Source organism: Microtus oregoni, unplaced genomic scaffold (genome assembly GCF_018167655.1).
Source record: "Microtus oregoni isolate MIOR12 unplaced genomic scaffold, Mior012 000023F_ref0000262, whole genome shotgun sequence".
NCBI lineage: Eukaryota > Metazoa > Chordata > Mammalia > Rodentia > Cricetidae > Microtus > Microtus oregoni.
This window is the reverse complement of record NW_024543082.1, coordinates 7138698-7163436: the sequence shown is the minus strand read 5'-3', so window position 1 is coordinate 7163436 and position 24739 is coordinate 7138698. Positions and strand designations below refer to the sequence as shown.

General features: G+C 43.7%; 1 protein-coding gene across 5 annotated transcripts in view; it reads left to right on the top strand.

Moving 5' to 3' along the window:
* The window catches only part of Golgb1 (golgin B1), a 59237-nt gene that overhangs the window by 15872 nt on the left and 18626 nt on the right, over positions 1–24739 (top strand). For all 5 annotated transcript variants that reach the window (XM_041672797.1, XM_041672799.1, XM_041672798.1 and 2 more), the window contains 6 exons: positions 1255–1368; positions 5063–5465; positions 7101–7216; positions 11956–12070; positions 13921–13994; positions 18919–24080. In XM_041672797.1, the coding sequence (XP_041528731.1) occupies positions 1255–1368; positions 5063–5465; positions 7101–7216; positions 11956–12070; positions 13921–13994; positions 18919–24080 (5984 nt within the window). The remainder of the gene's footprint in view (positions 1–1254; positions 1369–5062; positions 5466–7100; positions 7217–11955; positions 12071–13920; positions 13995–18918; positions 24081–24739) is intronic.

The following is a 24739-nucleotide window of genomic DNA, read 5'->3' as shown; positions in this document are numbered from 1 at the left end:
ATTTTCTGTCTTGTCCATACTGTCCCTTTTTCCTTATCTCATCAGGTTGGAACTTGGAACTCTAAAGCTGAATTTAATACGGGAGTCAGCAATGGGCGGGTTTCTTTCTCATTTGCAGATTTACTGCTACCGTTCATGCTCTAACCCTGATCCAAAGCTTCAAATATATGAAGTCAGTTTTGTATTTTTTTAAAAAAGGTTAAAAGAAGAGATTTTGATGGCACAGTCTTTCATTAAATCAATATTTTTTAAGGTGCACTGAAAATTGACTTCACTGTATTTGAGCTTAACCTGTACTAACTCACATTGCGTGTACTTAGAATGTAGAACCCTGTAAGGAAAGGCACTTTAGTGGCACTTTGTTTGATCTGTGTTTGTACATGTGTGTTCATGTATGTGCAAGTGCATGTTTATGCACACAGGTATGCATGCACACATGCACATGTGTGTGGTGGTCAGAGAACAACTTTGGATGTCATTCCTTCCTCTGGAGCCATTGGCCTTGATACTTTCCCCTTCTGAGGCAGGGTCTCTCATTGGCCTAGGTCACCACTTAGGCTAGGCTAGCTGGCTGGCCGAGAAGCCTCCAGGATCCTGTTTCTACCACCTCAGTCTGGGATTCACCTGGCCTGGCTCTTTTTATGTGGATTCTGGGGATTGAACACAAAGTCTCTCGAGTACTTTGCCAATTGTGCCATCCTTCCCAGCCGCTCATTTCTTTGTTCTTGAGTGCAAACCTGTTCCAAGTTCTAAGCGGTCTTTCAGAATGTACTACTAAGTGGAATTTCAGAGTGTACTACTTTGAAACCTAGACTATGAATTGTATATATTGATTGATTGATTGATTCAATGGGTATTTTTCAAGTGTCTGCCCTGTGATTGAAAACAGAAGAGAAATGGTTTTGCCTATAAAGATTGCTCTCTTTTGTAGGTAAGATATATGCATGTTACCTGTGCTACTTAGGGACAGGACAGGAACTGTGTAATTTTGAACGTGTGTGTCATTTTATCTTAAGTATATTAGGCTCCCTGATTCAAGGCCTTGCTTGTATTTGGGTTTGGTTGTTGTCACGCTCTGGAGAAGGCATTTTGGATAGTCTCTTGCTGCTGGATGGGCCATGGCATGCGGTGTCCTACTTAGCCCTTTTCTTCCACACTCGAAAGCGGAGCCTTACAGGTGCACATGGCACTTTGGAAGGTGGGCAAATAATTGTGCTTATTTGTCTGTAATTATGTCTAAATGCTTCTTTCCAGAAATTGAGGGTGATGCAAAGGAAACTTGAGGAACATGAAGAAGCCTTGCTGGGCCGTGCTCAGGTTGTAGACTTGCTGCAGGAGGAGCTGACTTTGGCCGAACAGAGAAACCAGGTACTGTCAGCGGTCCCACTGGCTGCCGGGGAGGGCTGGTTTCTACGTTAGGTTGTTGGGCAGCAGTCATGACAACCTTTAAGCGGCCAGAGGATTGGTGTCATCTGTTCATTCTTTTCAGCAAACGCCCAGTGGTAAAGCAGGCGCGGTCCCTCCCGGGGCGTTCATTGTCATCTTTATCGCACTTTTCCTTCATTGCTGTAGGCTAGAGACTTTCTGCAGTTTCCTGATTTCCTCTGGCGAGTTTCTTTCTTGTCACTCTCCCCTGCTTGTCTGTCTTGAGTGGTTCCTGTGCCTCGTGCATGGTCTCTATTTTGCCTTTTTTCGTTGGTCAACTTTCTTCTGGGTTGAAGTAATCCAATAAGACAATAATTCTTTTTTCTCTTGCTGTACTGTATGGCCCCATGCTTCCGATCTGGGCTACTCTTATCTGCCTTTGGCCTCCTTGTGCCCTTGTCCTGTGGTCATATCCAAGTAGCCAAGTTCTAATACAGAATTAATTCTATAGTTAATTAATTCAACACACCCTTTGCCTGTTCACCTGGGTGCTGTCTGCTGCCAGGAAACATCAGCCACATTCTTCCTCCTAAAGCTCAGCCTGCCTTCTTGAGGCAGCTTTCTCTGTAGTGTGGAAGCATGTTCCCTCCTCTTCATCCTCATAAAACCCGTACTCTGCCTCTAGGTGTCCTTTCTGGGTGTCCTGGGACAGTGAGGGTCTAGTCTCCTTTGTGGTACTTCCTAGGCCTTTGCTGCTCAGATGGCTGCCTCGGTGTGACCTCTCTCAGACAGTGTATTGGTCAATGCACTGTGGATCCTCATAGCTCCCTTATGCAGCGGACATCATCGTTCCCTCAGCACAGTAGAGAAAGGCATGCATAGAGAATTCCTGCACACCCTGGTTGACCTGGTAGACTTCAGATTCTTCCATCAGTAAACTAATGACAGTAGCATTTATATGAAGGACCTGTTGCAGAGTCACGTGAGTGCATAAAAGTGCTTAGGGTCCGGCACGCGCCGAGTGTGAATTCAGCTGAAATCACTGTCACACTCCCAATGCTCTTCTTGAGAATCATGACACACCTGTAATTCTCAAATCTAATGACTGTCTTTTCAGCGTTCTTTTACTAGACCTTTCTGCGATATTTGTTTCTTAGTTGTTGGTGGGTTTTATTCATTTTTTAAAATAGGCTTTCTCAACTAACCTGGGCTCATAGTTGCTGATAGACTCTGGACTGACAGCTAGGGAGCCTGCATGGAACCAACCTAGGCCCTCTACATATGTGTGACCATTGTCTAGCTTGGTCTATTTGTGGGACTCCTAGTAGTGGGATCAGGGCCTGTCCCTAACTCTTGAGCTGACTTTTGGGAACCTTTTTCCCCATGCAGGGATTCCTCGCCCAACCTTAATTCAAAGGAAGGAACTTAGACTTGATGTGCCTTGCTTTTTGACATCCATGGGAGGCCTGCCCCTTTCTGAACAGAAACAGAGGATGAGTGGATGGAGAGCAGGAATAGAGGGGAGGTGGGGGAAGGATGTGAGGAGAGGGGGGAGGGGAAACCATGGTCAGGATGTAAAATAAATGAAAATTTTTAATTAAAAAAAAAAGGTTTTCTGTATAACCTGGGTTGCCCTCAAGTCCTCCCATATGCTGGGATTCTGGGGATATGCCACCATATCTGACTGGTATTTCTTCCTGTTTATCATTTATTCCTTGAAGCTTCCTCAAAGTCCACTGCTTTCCTATGAGCACAGGGCACATCTTAGTTCTCTTCCGATGTCTCTGGAGCTTTTCTTTTGTTTGTTTTTCCTTCATAGGCTTCTTCTCCTGCCCATTAAACAGTACTTGCCAGTGGACTAGCCTCAGCCAGGTAGTCTTACTATACCTGGTCTTCTCTCTTTTGCTCTTATAGTAGGTATGACTATCCCCACTGCGACAGGTCTCTCCCAAACATTCGTCTCTCTAGTGCTTTTGATATGTACCCAGTTTCCTAGTCATACGTGACTAACCTACAACCTTGGCAAGCTCAACAGGTAAAAAAGCAAAACTCACCTTCCTTCTTAAAGCCTATTATTTGTAGCTCGGAAGAGCAGGCACAGAACTCCCATTGTCTGACATTCCCATGGCTGGGTACCCAGCCAGAGGACACAGAGGCCCCTGCAGACTCCTCTGCTGCAGCACTGTTCACAGCAGTCGAGATGGTGCCTGTCATGGAAATATAATGTTCATTAATAATATATCAGCGTAGTAAATATACACAATAGAATGTTCCTCAGTCCTAAAACAGGAATTCAGTTTTGTGTTTCTGCCGCAATGGGGAACGAAACCAGCATGCTATTCTAGGTGAAAAAGTCAAGCATAGACAGACAAATGCCACGTGCTCTCACTTCCATAGGGAAGCCAAAAAGGTAAGGCCACAGAAGTAGAAAAGAGAATAGTGGCTTCCGGAGCCTGGGAGGGGTGTAGGGGAGGGAGGGTGGAGAGGAGGATAAGTGAGGACAGGGAAACCTCAGCAGCACAGAGGGACAGCTGCTTTGACAACAACTGTTTCAAGTCCTAGTAGAGACAATTGTGACTGTTCCCAACACCAAGAAAGACACATGCCTGACATGACATCTGCCAAGGACCTAGATCTGACGGTTTCACATTGTGTGCCCATATAGAAATGTCACATTTACCCCACGAATAGATGTCATTGTTATGTATCCAGTTCAAAAACACACTTAAAATATTTTAACCATATTTTATCTCTTAATGGTATTCACTCAAAAGATTAAAACTCAAACTTTCTTGTTTCCTTTGTATTCTTCAATCCCTACAATTATCTTTTAATTCTAGCCTCTGCCCTCCTTATCAGTAGCATCAGGACCAGCTCTGGTTGGGAACATCTTCACATAAAGAGCTCTTCCTGAAAGGGTTTTGCCTCTGTTCTTCCACCCATACCCCGTGCATCCTCTTTGACATTGAGAGGGTTGCCTCTTCAGAAACTTGTGTGACCAGACACGTTAGTGCGTCGAGAACAGCTCTCAGTTTCTTAATGCTAAGGCATCCTCAGAGCTTCACGCTGTTTCTCCAGCCTTCTTTCCTTTCATCACTGGAGTTTTTCTCACTGCTAACCCCAGCTGCCATGGTAGCCATGTTTTTTCTTAGCTGTCTGCCTGATGTACCATGCTTAGTACTTCCTTTGCCGAGCTGGTGACTCACTTCTAGATTTTAGATTATTTGGCTTTCTTTTAAAGGGAGGCCACCCTAATGCACCCCTCTCTCTTCCTATGAGAACTTTGCAGATAGCCCTCTAGTGCCTTCTGTGTTTTTGTATGATGCTCAACCTGTCTCCGGGCCTGAACCCTGAGGTCCTCCAGGACAGAGGCTAGATTGCTTTATTCATTGTGTATTGAGTCCACTTTGCCATAGACTGTGCTGGATCTAGAGACTAGTAAGGATGAAATAAAGTGTCATGTCTCCTTCCCTCATGGAACATGTTTTCTAATGGGGGAGGCAAAAATGAAAAAAAAAATGCTGACTCATGGTAAATATGAGTGCCAATGGTCCAAAAGGTCTGGAAACCAACATGAGGGTATTATTCCATGTTATTCCATAGTGCTGCCCGCTTGGCTCCTAGGAGTTCCTCCGTGTGCTCCCTGCATGAAAGGATGTAGCTGTGGGTCATAATGGCTTGTGTTTGTGTTTTCTAGACTCTTTCACAACAGTTACAGCAGTTGGAAGCTGAAAATGGTACTTTAAAGAGCACCATGGAAACAGAGAGACAGGAGTCCAAGATTCTGATGGAGAAGGTAGAATTTGAAGTAGCAGAGAGAAAATTATCCTTCCATAACCTGCAGGAAGAGATGCATCAGCTTCAGGGTCAGCTGGAGCGATCCGGCCGAGCCCAGGCTGAGCTGGAGACTCAGTACAGTGCTCTCGAGCAAAAATACAGAGCAGACATGGAGGAGAAGACTGCTTGCATTTCGAGTCTTCAGAAGTCCCAGCAAGAGCTGTGGTCTGCCTGCGATGCCCTGAAGGAGGAAAACTCGGAGCTGCTCCGAGAGAAGAGTGAACAGGCTGCCAGGTCAGCCCAGGCCATTCAGCAGCTGGAAGGTCAGTGTTTGGTGGCTCTGGAAGTCACCGCTACCCCTGAGTGGATTGCACCCCCTACTACAGGGTTCTGTTAGCGACAAGATCTGAAGCATGAGAAGGCACCTCTTCTGGCAAGGTCTGTTCTTGCCTCTCGAGTCTAGTCGTCTTGACATCATTGTCACAGCACTAAGAACAGGAGCACTCTGTCCATTGCTCAGTAGTCCTGTGAGCGATCACATGACTGGCAGGAGTGGGAGTGGGAGTTGTTTCTGGAAAGGTCTGGCCAGGTGTAGGTACGCAGATCAGACTGCAAAGAGTAGTCTGTAAGTCTAAAGGTAGATCTTCTGGCTTTTTTAAAAAATATTTATTTATTATGTATACAATATTCTATCTGTGTATATGCCTGCAGGCCAGAAGAGGGTACCAGACCCAATACAGATGGTTGTGAGCCACCATGTGGTTGCTGGGAATTGAACTCAGGACCTTTGGAAGAGCAGGCAATGCTCTTAACCTCTGAGCCATCTCTCCAGCCCCTCTTCTGGCTTTTATCATAGGTGAAAATTCCTTTTTGAGGAAAATTTTTGTCCTCTAAGCAGGTTTTAAGAAACATTTTTAAATATTTTATTAAAATTGAAAATTACTCTAAAAGTTTGACATCTTAGAAGTTTATTTTTAAAAAGTGCACTTCCTTGAGCACCAATCCTCCATGTCACTAGTCTCCTTCAGAGCACTGACAGATGACCGTGTGCATGGCCCCAGAAGACTTTAGGAAGAAATAACTTGCAAGCAAGTTCCAAAAATTTGGTTGTCTACCAGAAAGTTAGAGGGCATCATGAGGGAAAAGGGGAAAACTTGAGTACATTGTCCCCTTCCCCGAACCGTGCACATATTTCAAACCTCACTTGCTGGGGCTCTTGCTGGGCTCCCAGTACTTGAGTGCTGTGTGGAGAATGTAAGCATGGAGCACCAAAGCCATTTTACTTTCTCTGGTTTTTCGAGACAGGGTTTCTCTGTGTAGTCCTGACTGTCTTGGAACTTGCTCTGTAGCCCAGAGAAGCCTTGAACCCATAGAGACTGACTTGTCTTTCCTTCTGAGTGCGGGGATTAAAGGAATGAACCACCACTGCCAGGCTCCACTAAAACCATTTTTAAGGGAGAAAGGAAAAATGAATATTTTAAATGTCTAGGCCTCTCTTTATTAGCATGTATCAAGTATGTGAGAATTCATACATGCAAAAGTGTGTGTTCTTAAACCCCTCTCGTACCCCTCCCCTTTCCAAGTCCCTAGGAATCACTGTCTTTCCTGAGGCTTTTTCACTTCAGTTCCTGTAGAGGAGAGAAAATGTGCACCCGTCTGGCTTCCTACACCTAACATGATGTTCCCCGTTCTATCCGTTTTGATGCCAATAGCAGGGTTTCTCTGTGACGCTGTAATGTGCCGTGTGCTTATTTCTCCTTAGAAGGACATAGTTTACTGAGATCCTCTTCAGTCCAAACAGTAAAAATGTAATCGGCATCATAATGTCAATTACGATAACTGACCAGTGATGTGCTGTATCCTTAGAAGGCAGTAGCTAGGGCTCAGCTAGACTCAGAGCTCTCTTCTGTGTGTTCATTTTCCTCAGATATCGCATCTGTTTGTTTTCTTTTCCTTAGATCAACTCCAGCAAAAATCTAAAGAAATTAGACAATTTATAAATAAGCAAAACTTGCAAAAACATGAAACAGCATCTCAGACTTCTTTACCAGATGTCTGTAATGAGGGCATACAGGTAATGACATGTAAATTTCTGTATGATATATTTATCTTTGCTGTATTGAGGGGCTCTAATGAGTATGACAGGGAGGGTAAATGTGTATTTTCTACCTGATGAAGTGCTTTTAGGGGAGGCGTCTACCTGACTGGAATCCTGAAAGGCATGAAAGCAGCTTCCCCACAAGGAGTAGCGAGGGAGTGATGCTAACACACACATCTGAGGAGCCTTAGATCTGTGTTGTGGGTGGACCATGACTCCTGTTTCACAGTTGCTTTCCCAGTGTGGGATCAGCTTTGTTTCTTAATAAGATTTGTTCAGGTTTAGGGTACACAAGTCAGTCTAAGCAAACTTACAAGTCTATTAGGGAAACCATAATACTTCCAGTAAATATATCAACAGTAAACAAGTTTGTTTGCCAAATGGCTGGCTAGCCAGTATATTCCTTTTTCCTTCTCCAGCTGTCTCTGTGGAAAATTAGATTATAATCACCCCAAGGCTCTTAGTGAGTATGAGTGTCAGAACAAAGGAAGTCTGGATCTCAGTGGACCAGGCTGGCCCACAACTGCAGTGAGTGTGTTCACCCCTCTGTTGTGAGGTGATGCCCCACTAACAGAGCTGTTAAGACAAGGTCCCTGGACAGTACTGTGAGCCATAAGAAAGTGTTTACAGAGACCTTTTCCAGTTCACATAGGTAGGAACTGTTTTATACTCTAGATTGTATTGTATGTATTTGCTTTAGTAACTACCCTTTTGTCTATCTCTGTCCACCAGTTCATCTTAATGTTTTATGTATTTCTCAGTGGGTTGTTGATATCAGGACCCCCAAATATTTCAGAATGTGTATTATTGACTAGATTTGTTAGTAGTTGTTAGTAGTTGAGGTACACTAGTTGAGCAATTCTTTTTCTCTTGAGGTAAAATTTATAAAGCATTAAATGTATAAATCGTAAGTATGAGGACGTTTTGTCAAATGCATTAAGCTGTGGTACCCAAACTCTTAATAAGGTGAACTATATTGTCCTCACCCTACTCAGTATCTTCTCTAGCATGAACTACTATTCCATTTTCCACCATAATCTTGCATGGTTAACTTGTGGACCCTTTTCTTGCTTGTTTTGTGATTTATAGCTATTGTTGCATTTATTCTTTCAAATCGCCATTGTAGAGAAAAGCAGAGATAAGATTAAAAATAAGCATGGTAGCAGTCATGTTCTAGTGAAATTTTATTAATAAAAGCAAGTGGAAGCCCCCACAATCTTCTAACCCTGAGTTACATATTTCTATCCAATGCCATCCTGTGTAAAGGACTGTTTTTAACTACTCTATGGGTGTGGATGGGAGTGTGTGTGTGTGTGTATGTGTGTGTGTTCACAGATGAGCTTCTACAGCTTCTGTGTAGCTAATTACACTGTTATCTCAGCTTTGTACTTTGTGCTAACTGTAGAACTCTACTTGACAGGGTTGGTTTTTTGTTTTGTTTTTGCTTTCAACACTTTGAGTACTTCTCAGCTCTCTTCTCTGCTGTTTTGTTTTTAATTAAAAAATCTCTTTTTAAAATTTCTTTTATTTTTAAGATTTCATCATTGACTTTGAACATTGGGGTATTAATAGGCCTTGACCTCAGTTTCACCATATTTTCTGTGCTTATCCATCTACTCTATTGAATATCTGGATTTTAATCCTGCAATCCATTGGAAGCTATTTTGCCATTAGATTATTTTTCTGACTCGTGCCCCCTTTGTTCCATGTGTGTTAGTGTAGATGGAGCTGTTCCAGCACTCAGTGATGCTGTTTTAATTTGTGATTTTTGAAGATATAAGAATGTGATTTTAATAACTGCCTTGATGTACTTATTTTAATTCTAGCATCCGTATCAGTACTGGATCTATTTATCCTCTGGCTTCCCTATGCACCAGATATTGCTTATGAGTACTAGCTGTATATTCACATAAACATTGTGAAAACTTTTCAATGGGATTCAGTTGTTATTTCAAGAAAAGCTTGATCTTTGCAGGTCTCACTTGTTGGAAGAGTTTGAATCAGTGCTTCTGCACTGCTGAAGCAAGACACTTCACTAAGCTTTCCACTGATGCCCTAGGCGGACACTTCTCTGAGCGGTCCACCACGGAGGCCCTAGACAGAGTTAGTGTCTGCACGTTTGCCTGTTAGGAGTGGCCACACAGCACAACATGCTGTTCTCTAGTCTTGTAGAGTAGATGGTTTGGGTATCTGAGCTCTCCTGAGACAGCTGTGTCACGTCATGTACTGGCCTGGTCCGCTGAGATCTAGAAGTATCTGCTCTGTCACTTTTCTGATTTGATTCTTAATTGTCTCCCTTTAACCCAAGGGCCAGCCAGGCTCTGCCTGTGTTAACCACTTTGGGGCACATGGTCTGAAACTCATTTAGGGCATTGAGTTTATAGAACAGAGAAAGAGAGGGGCCAGGAGAGAGAGATTCTTAACATTGCAGTCTTTTTAGGGCTAAAACAGTCACTTAAGATCTAGAAACCTTGTATGACATACTCTCACCCTGTTCTCTGCGCTGAATTTACTGTTCGTGTTCAAGTTTTAAATCTTAGCACAAATCGTTAACATTTTTGCAGTGAACAGTTAGTTGCAAGTATTTAAACCACACTAAGGAGAAAACGTTGACTTAATATCACGCACATACTTCCCTCTGAGACTCTGTTTCCCTTCGACACCAGGTTCTCTAGAGCAGCCGCTGTATTCTTGTTGTAGTCACGACTAGAGAAAATTCTCTTAGTGTTGTCTGATATTTGCATTTTGTTTTGTTCTTGGATTTATAATTCTGTATTGACACTTTTTCATTCAGGACATTTAAAAATGTATGCTATTGCCTTCTGTCTTCCATCTCCCCCAGCAGTTCTTGAGTAATTATTCAAATGATTGCTCCTGTAGATAGAAGTATCATTTCTCTACTGAGCTATAAAATGACCTTTTTCATTTTGTGATATAGTCAGTTGTGGTTTTCTTTGCAAGTTTCTTAATTTTATTGAGGTCCCCCCCCCCCCCGCTTTTTACACATATAAACTTGCGCATGAGAAAAGCTTGGCCATTTCTTAAAATAATTTTTCTGATGCTCTAGCTAAAGTATATTTTAATGTCCTATGTTTCCTTGAGGCTATGGTCATTTTTCTTCAATAACTAGACTATTTAGTTTCTGTTACTCTGTCTTCAAGTTCGCTGTGCGTTTGTTCTTTTACCTCTATTCTTCTATGAAGCCTGCCCATTAGATTTTCCATTTCATGATTATCATTTTCTTTTCTATATTTTCGATTTTTTTTTTGTTTTTTAGAGTTGATTGTCTGCATCAGATGTTTCTGTCTTTTCCTTCATTTTTGGTGTATTATGTCTTATCATAGTTGTAATATCTTCTTTAAAATCCTAGCTTGGAGCCAGACCTGGTAGTTTATCCTTATAAGGCCAGAACTCAGGAGGTAGAAACAAGACATCTCAAGTTCAGGGCCATCTTGCTGAGCTATATTGTGAGGCTCTGACTCAAAAAGAAAAACCAAGGGATAGGAATGTCACTCAGTGGTAGAACACCAGACAAGCCTGCCCAAAGGCCCTGGGTTCAACCGCTATCACCACAATAATCCGACCTCTGTATCATTTTGTGATTAGTCTCTGTTGGTTATATTTTCTCTTGAGAATGAATCACAGTTTCCTCTTTTGTCCTAGATGTTATAAATGTTTTGTCTGGAAGGTTCTCTTTTGTTGTTTCTAAGATTTTGAAGCATTCGATTACTTTGTATCAGCCATTAGCATATACCCATGCTTTAAACTCTGGTGTGTGGTAGAGAGCCCCAAAACTCAGTTGGTTATTTTTGTCTTAGGTAAGTGGTTTTGAGTTGGCCCGATAGTCACATCATTTGGGCTGATTTCATACAGAGGATTAACACCTCTTGACCGGTGCTCTTCCTGTTTGATTCCTCACACCACAGCTTTATTTCTCCTCAAGTCTTTATTTTACCAGATACAATACCTACGGCAATTTTGTTGGAGTTTTATTTGCTTTATCTATTACAAAGTAGAAACTTTTCTCTAGATGAAAAATCCCAAGCCCTAAACTTACCCCTGCGGTTTCTTTACTCGATAGTGAAGGTTTGTGACCAAGCAGGCTGTGCAAATGCTATAGCTAACATGGAAATGTCTGTGGGATTGCATGGAAAATTGTATGAAGTGAGCCCCTTGAGGGTTAAAAAATGTGTAAAGGGGAAAAAAAATCTAAAGATTTAGTAACATAGATACTTGCCTATCACTAAGAGAGCCAAACATTCTGGATACATAAGTTAAACAGAAGAACATTTTTAGTGTAAATGGAAAAAGCCCAGTGGTACAGCACTCATGGGTCTTCCTCCTCTTGAGAAGTCTTGTTTGTGTTCATATTCCTCCAGGCCTTGCTGCTTTGCTGGCTTCGCTCTACTCTAAGGTGTTGCTTGTGAACTTTTAAATCATGCTTTCACACACAGTTGACCTGGGATTTCTATCTTTATAATCCAGGCTTCAAAGTTGGATTCAAAACTCACTGAGCTGGAAGCTTATGGGGTATATTTTATTTCTTTTTCTATCTGCAGACTTTAAAAAGTCTCCAAAGATTCCAAGGGATAGATGCTGTTTCTAAGGCATCCCCAGGGCTGGAGAACTTTGAGGTGATACAAGTGCTAAGGCCCTCTGGGCATCAGTGCAGGCTTTTGCTGGGTAATCACTAATTCTGTCTCTCTATAATTTAGGCAGCCGCAGAGGAGAGTATCGCCTCTTTGCAGAAGAGAGTGGTGGAGCTGGAGGGTGAAAGGGGAGCCTTGCTCCTTGGTTCTGCAGAGCTGGAGGAGCTGAGAGCTGAGAATGGTATGTATAGTCACAAACTGATATTCTGTCTTCTTACCCCAGAGGCGCTGCTGCTCTTACCACTCTCCACACAACTCTTCTGACTCTGTGCTCTCGGGGTCTCGGAGAGCGGAGCTGGTGGTTATCAAGATAAGACTAGCCGTGTGTCCAAGTGACTGAGCATAGAGCTGCTGCTTCTCAGTGCTCCATTTTATGGTAGACACTGGAAACGCCACAGGGGTCTACATAGTTTGTATTCATTTGGGAATGGGGTCATGATCCACAGAATGAGTACCTCTGACTACTGTGCTGTATCCTCTGGGAGAGGTAACCTTTATAATACTAGATCCAGTATCTCCATGTAACCTTTTGTAGTTTTCCACTTAGCTCTTACCCGGAAATTATGCATAATTAGAAACATACCCCCTGTTGCCAGTAAAGCCACAATTCAACTCATTGTCTCACCTATGACAGTACTGTTTTGGAACTTTATCCTGGATCCTTATTTTACCACTTCAAAAGTAGCCCCTATCTTGTTCACATGGTTTTCATGTGCTTCGCAGGTCTGCGAGTTACATTTTCTGTCCCTCAGAGGACAGAGTTCTGTCTTCTGGGGGACACTGGCCGTAGGGATTTCTGTACTGGCTTTTGTGTCTGCTGTCCTAATGTCCTTTCCATTGCTGTCACATTCTTTTCATCTCACTTTTTGCACAGCCATTTCTAAGCTCTCCCACTTCTCAGGGATTTGAAATGTCTAAGCATATTCTATGTACTGTCGTTTCATGAATATTCTCCCTTTCTTAGGAGCCAGGCACTATTCTACTTGCTAGAGATACAGCTGTGAACATAGGATGTAGGGACAGGTCATAAACATGCATAAGAAAGAACATTTTAGAGTAATAGACATTAGGGTAAAAATAAAATCAGCTACTGCAAGTATATCTCAGGGAAGAGAAAGGCCATGTTAGAGAGGTCAGGATAGGTCTCTCTGGAAAGTTGGCATCTGAATGGCTAAGGCAGGGCAGTCATGCAAAGAACATTTTAATCAGGGAAATGAGCAGAACAAATGTGACATGTGAATGAATTTGATGTGTTTGCAGAACAGAAAGAAGCTCTGAGTTTTTATAGTAGAGTTTTTTTAAAAGGGACAATACAAGAGGTTGGAGGATAAGTAAGTCAGAACATGAGCTCCCCAGTAGGTCATGTTAAGGCACTGAGATGTGAAATAGAAACCACACTCTCTTTCTTTAGTGTATTTGTTATCAGAAAGATTGTCAGCTTATGGGAGGTACTAGTGTCAGTGTTAAGTAGTTTTCTCTTCCAGGGCATTGTACCCTATGTTAGAGGTAAGCCCTGGATTCTGATCCCAGCTGTCCATACAGCTGTGCACCCCTCACATCGTGTCATTGTTCCTCATCTGGTTGTTGAGATTGCACAGATCCTTTTCATTGCTCAACTTTATGTCTGAACATCTGTTAAAGAGCATTGGGAGCATTGTCACAATTCACATAGTAGGTTTGTGGATAAACTAAGATAGTAGAATTTCAAATTATCCCGTAAAAGTAACTCTTCCACTTCACATGTCTTTGCATTGATGGCCTTTCAAACCTTTCAAACACCTTTGCATATTTCTTCCCTTTTCATTGTTTTGTGCATCTCAAGTAGCCTTGGTACAATACAACTACATCTCTAGTAGCCTTGGTACAATGGAACTACGTCTCTAGTAGCCTTGGTACAATACAACTACATCTCTAGTAGCCTTGGTACAATGGAACTACGTCTCTAGTAGCCTTGGTACAATACAACTACAACTCTGTTTTTTTCAAATACTCCACATGTATTATCTAAAGAAACTACTTTTTGACTTTCAGAAAAGCTGTCCTCTCGAATTGCTCTTCTGGAGGCTCAGAATAGAGCAGGGGAGGCCTACGGCACAGTCGGCGAGGTGAGTGATCACTGGTGGAGTCACAATGGGATCTCAGTTAGGAGGTGGCAAATCCAACAGTTATTCTTGCTGACAGAAAACTGTGTCACCAATGGAGGGAAATAACATCTAAGAGATTCATTAAGATTAGACTTCTTCATTTATTCCTGTCCTAATGTTTGGAATTCTTTGTCCTAAACCAACACAAGTTTAGGAGTGCTTATGTATTTTAGTTACTTTTCTGTTGCTGTAGCAAAACTTACCTGACAAGACAACTTAAAGAAGAAAGAGTTTATTTGGCTCACAGTCTCAGAGGGTTAGAGTTCATCACGGCGAGCAGGCAGCAGGCAGGAACGGGAAGGAGCACAGTCACATCCTTCCTCATGAGCAGTGATGAGTGACAAACAGTGAGAGTGAACTAGAAATGGCTCCAGTCTTCGGACTCTCAAAGCCCGCCTCCAATGACGTACTTCCTCCAGCAAGGCCACACCTCCTAAACCTCTCCAAATAGCATCACCACCTGGGGACCTAGTGCTGGAATACATGAGCCTGTGGAGGGCAGTCTCAGTCAAACCACCACAGCCTGTTTCTCGGGGGAGAGTAAATAAAATCTCCTGAATTTAGCAATATTTACTTAGGATTATATTTCAAAGGAGCCTTTATAAAACTGTGGCTTTTGTAACCTGAAATTTATTTATTCAACTTTTTTTTTTGGAAGGGTGATGAGATAGGGTATCCCTATGTAATGTTTATTCAAATTTTTAATTCTAATTTTTCTTTATCTGTGAATTCATACATGTATATACATGTATGAAATATGATCATATCTACCCCAGTTTTCATCCTCTAGCTCTTTCCACATCTCCAATCCATATCTAATCTTCCCATATCCAATTTTATGTCTTTTTTTTTTGATAACCCCCTAAGTCAACTCGTGTTAGTGATATGTGCATGGGTGTGGGGCCACCTATTATAGCACAGGAAACCTACCAGTGGGAAACACGCTCAAGAAAGAATGACTCTCCCTCTCCACACAGCCATCAAGTGCTGATAGCTCCTTATTAAGGGGTGGGGCCTGGAGAGCTCCAGCCCATTGATGCTGGAATTCTCCCAGGCTTGCTCTTGTGCAGGGAGGGACCTGCAGCTGCACTGGGTGACAGTCTTGTCACATCCAGAGGCCAGCACTTCACAGCACTTTTGAATCCTTCAGCTCTTACACTCTTCCCACCTCTCCTGTGGCATCCCCTAAGCCTCGGCAGGGATGGAGGGTGGTATGGGTGAAGATGTCCTGATTAGTTGATATCATTCTATTGATTGAGTGCCATTGTTAGCTGTGGTATATACAGTTAACCTTGCTTGCAACTGGTAATCCTAAATGGTCTTTGTGAGCAGTGTGGCTTCTTAACAAAAGTATTGTTATTGTATGTTCATCCGTGTCTCCAGGCTCAGGGAATGGATGCCTTGTGTAGACCCAAAGAGGTACAGTTTTAGAAATGGGAAATGCAGAATCTTCTAGTTGAGCCAGAGGCCATCTGATAGAGAAACATTAAAACTTAAGTCCAGAGAGCTTCTGGGTGTTGCAAGGAAGAGGGTCGCTTGTTCGTCCCAGCCGCCCAGCTAGCTTACACCTGAAATAACCACACAGAAACTGTACTAATTAAAACACTGCTTAGCCCATGCACTCTAACTTCTCATTGGCTAAATCTTACATCTCAGTCTAACCCATTTCTATTAATCTGTGTATTGCCATGTGGCAGTGGCTTACCGGGAAATATTCGGCACATCTGTCTCTGTTGGCTCCATGGTGTCTCTCCCCTACTCTACCTTTCTTCCTCCCAGCATTCAGTTCTGTCTTCCCCGCCTACCTAAATTCTGCCATATCAACTAGGCCAAGGCAGTTTCTTTATTCATTAACCAATGAAAGCAACACACAACAGAAGGAACTCCTACACCAGTCTGGGGATAGGACCGATTTTTTTTTTCCTGCCAAGGCCTCAAGCCTCAAGTGATGGAAAAGGATTAGGAAGGATAATCTGCCTTATTCGGAGTCTCCTGATGGCTGGGGGTGGCTCAGTTGGTAAAGCACTTGCTGTGCCATGCCAGACCCCAAGTTTGAGCCCCAGAGCTCTAGAAGCCTGGACATGCTGACTCAGGCTTGTAATCTCAACCCTGGAGAGACAGAGATAGGTCCCTGGGGCTTGATGGCCAGCCAGCTAGCCTACCTGGGGAGCTCCGAGCCTTCCTCAGAAAATGAGGTAGGTAACTTGTTTGGAACAACCCTTAATACTGACCTCTGGCTTCTACATGCAAGTGCACACATGTGGACCCACATGTAGCTTCTACATGCTACACATATATACATACACAAGTCTCTTACTTTAAATGTTAATGTCAACTAACATACCTTCATAGGAACTCCTAGAATAACATTTGACCAAAGATCTGGGAACATGATCCACCCAAGTTATTATACAAAATTAATCATCAAACTTACATTCAATACCTTTTTTCATGGAGCCATGAGGCCTTGTCCACAAAGTTGTCAAAGGAGACTTAATTCAGAAAATTGCAATATTATTTAGTTAAAAATGATAAGACTTGTACTAAAAATGGATTTTATTTGTTCAAGAGAATACTTAAAAGTATTCCCTTAAAGGCCTGCCAATGATTTTTAGTGAAAACAAGATAACATAGCTTTAAAAAAATGTCAACACAGATAAGAAAGATGCGCGACTAGTAAGAAAATGAAAAACAGCGGGGCGGTGGTGGCGCATGCCTTTAATTCCAGCACTTGGAAGGCAGAGGAGGTGGATCTCTGTGAGTTTGAGGCCAGCCTGGTCTACAAGAGCTAGTTCCAGGACAGCTAAGGCTGTTACACAGAGAAACCCTGCCTCAAAAAAAAAGAAAGGAAGGAAGGAAGGAAAAGAAGGAAGGAAGGAAGGAAGACCAAAGAATCAGAAAATAAGTAGCAAACAGTAGTGTGGTGGCGCACGCCGGTAGGATTTGCTGAAGGAGGCAGAGGCAGGAGGATCACGAGTTCGAGGCCAGCCTGGGCTACACATTTTTAGCAGAAGGAGAGAGAGCACGAGCAAGGAACTCAGGACCGTGAGGGGTGCACCCACACACTGAGACAATGGGGATGTTCTACTGGGAACTCACCAAGACCAGCTGGCCTGGGTCTGGAAAAGCCTGGGATAAAACCGGACTCTCTGAACATAGCGGACAATGAGGACTACTGAGAACTCAAGAACAATGGCAATGGGTTTCTGATCCTACTGCACGTACTGGCTTTGTGGGAGCCTAGGCAGTTTGGATGCTCAACTTACTAGACCTGAATGGAGGTGGGGGGTTCCTTGGACTTCCCACAGGATAGGGAACCCTGATTGCTTTTCGGGCTGGGGGGGGGGCTTAATTGGGGGAGGGGGAGGGAAATGGGAGGCGGTGGCTGGGAAGAGACAGAAATCTTTAATAAATAAATAAATTAAAAAAAAAGAAATTGCATAGAAGAGTCAACTGGTAGTGTCCCTTGAGATCACAGAGATGAACTAGAAAAGAGTCAGAGAAGAAGGAAGTCAGTGAAGAGGGAGGAGGAAGAGTGGGAGTGGCCAGAGAGAGCAAAGCTCCCATTCTCTGTCCTCCTGGGGTGGGTGACTTGATTCTTCAGTCAGAAGTGGACTGAACTCCAGCTATTGCAGGGAGTGAGGGGAGGGAATGGAAGGATGATATGAAAGGAAGTTAAGAAAGAGGAAATAAAAGCCCTTAGGTGATCAAACAAAAAGCAGTTGGTTACACTAAACCCTGCTAGGGATGATTTTACTGTAGACCCTCCTGTCTGTAGTGATGGAAACATGGGCGTGTAACATGAAGAAGCTACAGAGTGGGTTCCCCTGTGTTCAGTACTGAGGTAGTTTTCAAGCTCTATGAATTATGATCTCAATCATGCAGAGAGCAAAAAATTATAAATTATCAAGAAAGTACTTGAGAAGAATGATGTGAGTATAGACAGGTACTACATAGGTGCGGGGGACCTAAACTCAGGTCCTCATGTTTCCTCAGCAAGAACTCCTTCCAGTGAGCCACCTGCACATCCCCATGCCGCTGTGTTTGTGTGCATTTGTATATGGTGTCTGTGCGTGTGTGTGCGTGCCTGTGTGTGTGAAGAGAAATCACTGTAGGTTTCTTCCTTGGTTTCTCTCCATTGTATTTTTTAAGGCAGGGTTTCTTACTGACCCTAAACTAATTAACTACTTCATGAGACTCACTAGTTTTCTTCCCCAGGCAAACATTCATGGAGATGGCATGGACTGAGTAGCCTAACCCGGCATCTGTGATGACTGTCTCATTGCCACACCACCCATCCTGCCATGCCAGGACCAGCAGAGCTCATTTTGGGCTTTTTGATCCTGGCAACTCATCTGCATCTGCTTCTTTGGTAGTCAGCTTGTCAGTGCTAATGCTCACTCTGTTTACTTGTACAACTCTCTTGTCAGTGCTAATGCTCACTCTGTTTACTTGTACAACTCTCTTGTTTCAGTAAATTGATTAGGGAAAGAAATCTCATAGCTTACTCCTTGGTATGGGGTGGGTGGGGTGTTTAATTCATTGCCTGCTTTTTTAAAAGCAGTTTTTGGGAGAAATAACTAGGTGTTTTAACCTAGAAGAAGAATGTTTTTTGTATGGGAAATATCTAGAAAATTGATTCCAAGCTTCCGTGGAACTTCTGACTAGAAAGAGACCTCAGCGTGGAGCTGACTGAATTATACACAGTGTGGGAGATGCAGAGTTTTACAAATTTTAGTAGTTTTGTGGTATAAAAAAATTTTGAACCAGAAGGTTGCAAGTTTTAGAAAATTCTGAAGTGCTAGTTTGTAGTGGCTATTTTTAATGCTTTCTGAAATATTTGGTTAAAGTTTCCTTGGTGTTTCTTTCGTTTCTGTTTTAATAGGTCAACACAGCTGATGTTACTCAGTTCAGCAAGAGCAATTATGCCGAAGAAAGTGGACAATGTGTCCCAGAGAATATATTTTCTCAGAAACATAAAGAGCTATCAGTTTTATTAGTGGAAATGAAAGAAGCTCAGGAAGAAATTGCATTTCTTAAGTCACAGCTTCAGGGCAAGAGGCCTGACGGGGACTCTGAGGTCCTGGACCAGAAAGAAGCGAGGCCGATGGAGAGTGAAAGAGCCCTTTCGGTGACAGCGGGGGATGACCCCTCAGTGCTCAGTGAAGAGAGCAGCGTCCCAGGGCCTGAGAGAGAGGAGCAGGCAAGCACTGAAGAGCAGCCTCCAACATCTAAGGCAGGGTCTCCACATGACACTGCAGAAGAATTGAGCTCCGCAAAGCTGGAAGGTGTGGACACACCCCCCTCCGTACCAGGTCTTTGCCAGTGTCACCAGGATGAACTGGAAAGTCTGAAAACTCAAATTTTGGAGCTGGAGACAAGCCTTCATGAGGCAAAAGAGATTTATGAAAAAAAATTAGATGAGAAAGCTAAGGAAATTAGCAGCCTAACCCAGCTAACTGAAGAATTTAAGAAGGATGCAGAGGATGCCCACAGCTTGCTCACTACTTTGTCTGAGGAAAAAGACCAGCTTCTTTCTCGAGTGGCAGAGCTCGATGTCTTACCTGAACTGAGGGCTCGGGTCCAAGAACTGGAAAGCAGCCTTGCAGAAACAGAAAAGCAAAGAGGTCTGGACTACGAAAGCCAGAAGACTCAGCACAACCTGCTCACAGAACAGATCCACAGCCTCAGCATAGAAGCCAAGTCTAAGGATGTGAAAATTGAAGCTTTACAGAAAGAACTGGATAACGTGCAACTACAGTCTTCTCAACAGGGCACACAGATAAAAAACCTGCAAAGCCAGCTGCAGAGGAAGGAGAGTGAGGTGTTAGAGGGGGCAGAACACGTGAAGGATATCGCAGGTAAGATGGAAGGCCTTTCACAGGCTCTTTCACAGAAGGAACTGGAAATAGCCAAAATGGACCAACTCTTACAAGAGAAAAAGAAAGATGTGGAGACACTCCAGCAAACTATCCACGAGAAGGAGCAGCAAGTGACAGAACTCAGCTTCAGTATGACAGAGAAAATGGTTCAGCTTAATGAAGAGAAGTTTTCTCTTGGGGTTGAAATCAAAACTCTGAAGGAGCAGCTCAACTTATTGTCCAGAGCTGAAGAAGCAAAAAAGGAGCAGGCGGGAGAAACTCACGGAGCCGTTTCTAATCACAGTCAGGATGAGGCAAGCCCAGCGGGGTTGATGAGTAAAGAGGGGCTTCAGCAGGAACTGGAGCTTCTGAGGAAAGAGAGCGAGCAGAGGAAGAGGAAGCTCCAGGCAGCACTTGTCCACCGGAAGGAGCTCCTACAAAAAGTCAATACCCTGGAAGAGGAGTTAGCCAACATGAGAGAGGAGCATAAGAAAGAGATGGCACTCAGGGAGAGCGAGAGGAGAGAGCTGGAGAAAGGGGGAGAGAACAAGGATGACCCAGAAAAATGTGGAACTTCTAAGTGTCGAGAACTAGAAGTTTCTTTGAAACAGACACTATCCGCAAAAGAAGTGGAACTAGAGCACGTAAAGAAAGACTTGAAGGAAAAGACGGCAGCGGAAGAAGAACTACAGGCTGTGGTCCAACGGATGAATCAGAACTTGCAAGATAAGGCAAAGCAAATAGATTCGCTTCAAACAGAGATCATTGAACAGCAAGCAACTATTCAGAAATTAGCCGTAGACTCCAAGGATGCTGGAGATGGAGACTCGGCAGCACCTGTAAAAGAAGTGGCAATGAGCAGCCCGCCCAGTGCGGGTGGTGGAGAATACAGGGAGCCAGAACTGGAGAGCAAGATAGCAGCCCTTGAAAAGGAAAAGGACCAACTTCAAAAGAAGCTTCAGGAAGCCTTAGCTTCCCGGAAGGTGATTCTAAAAAAGGCACAAGAGAGAGAGCGACTTCTCAGGGAGGAGCTCAGGAAACAGAAGGACGCTTACAGTCTCCTTCAGGGGCAATTTGATGAGCAGAGTAAGGAAAATGAGACCATTGGGGACCAGCTAAGGCAACTGCAGATTGAAGTGAGGGAGTCTGTGGACAGAAAGTTCCCAGGCACTGGCCAGCGAGAACCTGGTCTTCCTACTGAAGGCTTAGAAGAGGTTTCACTTGAAGATGCGGACCAGCAGCCCATCCAAGCTGCTGCAGAGTCTGACCTACACACAACTCAGCCTGCTCGCCCTGGAGATGCAGGAGCTCTCCAGGTTACCGTTTCTGTTGCCCAGGTTAAGGCCCAGCTGAAAGAAATGGAGGTTGAGAAAGAAGAGCTGGAATTGAAAATTAGTTCTATAACAAGTGAGCTGACACAAAAATCAGAAGAAGTATGTCTGTTACAAGAGCAAATAAGCAAACAGGGTTTAGAAATCCAGAAGTTGAAGGCAGCCTCCCATGAAGCCGAGGCCCACACGGAAAGCCTGCAGCAGAAATTGGAAAGCAGCCAGCTCAAACTTGCTGGCCTGGAACACCTGAAAACATTACAGCTTGAACTAGATGAACTGCAAAAACACACGCAGCAGAAGGAAGAAGAGGTCAGCTACCTGTCTGGACAGCTTAGTGAGAAAGAACAGACCCTCACCAAAGTCCAGGCAGAGATGATGGAACAGGAACATTTGATCAGGGCCCTGCACACACAGCTGGAAATGCAAGCTAAGGAGCATGAGGAGAGGCTAAAGCAGTTCCAGCTGGAACTTTGTGAGCTGAAGCAGAAGTCAGATGAGGGCGAGGAAGAAACTAAAGCAAAGCAGCAGATACAGAGGAAACTGCAGGCTGCTCTCATCTCCCGAAAGGAGGCGCTGAAAGAAAACAAGAATCTGCAGGAGGAGTTGTCTTCAGCTAGAGATGCTGTGGCACTCCTGACCAAGTCTCTCGCAGATGTGGAAAGCCAGGTTTCTGTTCAAAATAAAGAGAAAGATGCATTCCTAGAAAAGTTAGCCCTTCTTCAAGAAGAAAGAGACAAACTCATTGTAGAGATGGACAAGTCTTTACTCGAAAACCAGAGCCTCGGTGGCTCTTGTGAAAGCCTGAAACTAGCTCTGGAGGGTGTTACCGAAGAAAAGGAAAAACTGAGGAAGGAACTTGAATCTCTGAGAGTCTCTAACATTGCAGAGAGCACCGAGTGGCAAGAGAAGCACAGGGAGCTGCAGAAGGAGCATGAAGTTCTTCTGCAGTCCTACGAGAACGCGAGCAGCGAAGTAGAGAGGATCCAGCACGTGGTGGCAGGTGTGAGGCAAGAGAAGCAAGAACTGCAGGGGAAGTTACGAAGCACAGAGACTGACAAAAGGGAGATGGAAAAGCAGCTGCAGGATGCAGAACAGGAAATGGAAGAGATGAAAGAAAAGATGAGAAAGTTTGCTAAATCTAAACAACAGAAGATCCTGGAGCTGGAGGAGGAAAACGACCGGCTTAGAGCAGAGGCTCAGCCTCTAGGAGCAGCCAAGGAAAGCATGGATGCTCTTCTTTCTGCGAATTCCAGCCTGAAGGAGGAACTAGAAAGGGTACAATTAGAGTATAAAACCCTTTCTAAGGAGTTTGATGCTTTAATGGCAGAGAAAAACATTCTGAGTGAAGAGATTCAAGAGCTGAAGCTTCAAGTAGAAGAGAGTGCACTGAAGCAAGCTAGCCTAGAGGCCACTGAGAAATTCGATGAACAAAAGGATGTCGTCACTGAAGAAGAAACACAAGCTCTGGCAGGCAAATCGCAAGAGCAAGATACTCAGAGTGTGAGCGTTAAACTTGAAGATTCGGACGGTCTTCTTTCAGCAAACAGCGCCAAGTCTGGCACTAGTGAGACTTTGGGCTCCCACGATGACATCAATAACCACCTCCAGCAGCTTTACCAACTCAAGGGAAGAATCGCTGAGTTAGAGATGGAGAAACAGAGTGACAGGGAGCTTAGCCAGACACTAGAAAATGAGAAAAATGCCCTCCTGAGTCAAATATCGGCAAAGGATGGCGAACTGAAACTACTTGAGGAAGAAGTCACCAAGATAAACACATTAAACCAGCAAATTCAAGAAGAACTTTCCCGAGTTACCAAGCTGAAAAAGATGGCAGAAGAAGAAAAAGATGACTTAGAGGAAAGGTTAATGAACCAGCTGGCAGAACTAAATGGAAGCATTGGGAATTATTACCAGGATGTTACAGATGCCCAAATAAAAAACGAGCAACTAGAATCTGAGATGCAGAACCTTAAAAAGTGCATGAGTGACTTAGAAGAAGAAAAGCAGCAGTTGGTTAAGGAGAAAACCAAGGTGGAGTCAGAAATACGGAAGGAGTATTTAGAGAAGATACAAGGTGCCCACAAAGGACCTGGCAATAAAAGCCATGCAAAGGAGCTCCAGGAGCTGCTGAAAGAAAAACAGCTCGAGGTGAAGCAGCTGCAGAGGGACTGCATTAGGTACCAGGAGAGGATCAGCACTCTGGAGAAGACGGTTAAGGCCTTAGAGTTTGTTCAGACTGAATCCCAAAAGGATCTGGACGTGACCAAAGGAAATCTGGTGCAAGCAGTTGAACATCGCAAAAAGGCACAAGAAGAACTATCTAGCTTCAAGGTACTGCTCGATGACACGCAAAGCGAAGCCGCGAGAGTGCTAGCGGACAACCTCCGTCTGAAAAAGGAACTTCAGTCAAACAAAGAAGCCGTCAAGAGCCAGATGAAACAGAAAGATGAAGATCTGGTGCGAAGACTGGAGCAAGCGGAAGAAAAACACCTGGATGAGAAGAAGAACATGCAAGAGAAACTAGATGCTTTGCACAGAGAAAAGGTCCGCATGGAAGACACACTTGCAGAGATCCAGGTCACTCTGTCCCAGAAAGACAAAGCAATGAAACAGCTGCAGGAGAGCCTGGACAGCACTGTGGCTCAGCTCGCAGCCTTCACTAAGAGCATGTCATCCCTCCAGGATGACCGTGACAGGGTGATTGATGAAGCCAAGAAATGGGAGCAGAAGTTTGGTGATGCCATTCAAACCAAAGAAGAGGAGATCAGACTAAAAGAGGAAAATTGCATGGTTCTAAAGGATCAGCTGCGACAAATGACCACCCGTGCAGAAGAATTGAAGATCAGTATCTCCAGGTGAGCAAGAAGCCTTTTTTCCCTCCAGAGATAATTGTGAAGGCAAAACCTTTAAGCTATATTTATTTAATTAGAATTAAACAAGCAATTTTTGTTTTAAATTCCCTTGGAATGTATATCCTCTTTCCCTTTTGACATTTTTAGTCATTTTTGTGACTCATTATAATTTGTATTAGCATAAAATCATTAATATAAAACCACTGATATGTTTTTCCTCCATATCTCTGTTGAGATGACCTAAGTTTCTCTTCATTTTTATATCTGCATTCTTGACAACCTGCCTACTGTCGAGATTTCCGCCAGCTTACTCCCAAAGGACTGCTTTGCTGTCCTAAGTGGCTTTGTCCTCTCCACCACAGTTGGCATCAGCTCCACTCTGTATGCCAGTTAGAAATACCATCCTCACACTCTCGAAGATCGCCTTTTGAGTTCAGGAACTGACAGTGCCCCGCCCTCAGGACTCCTCCCCTTTTGTTTCCTCACTGCTGCCTTTGCCAGGCTTGCAGCTGTAGAGAAGCCAGCCATTGACTTGTCTGGAGCAAGGCAGAATGAAACAGTGGGGCTGGGGCTGAGTTCCTTCTCAGTGTCTCAAACTGATCACTAAAATAGGGAACACAAGTTTCCTGATTCAAATCTCTGTCATGTAGCTGTATGCTATT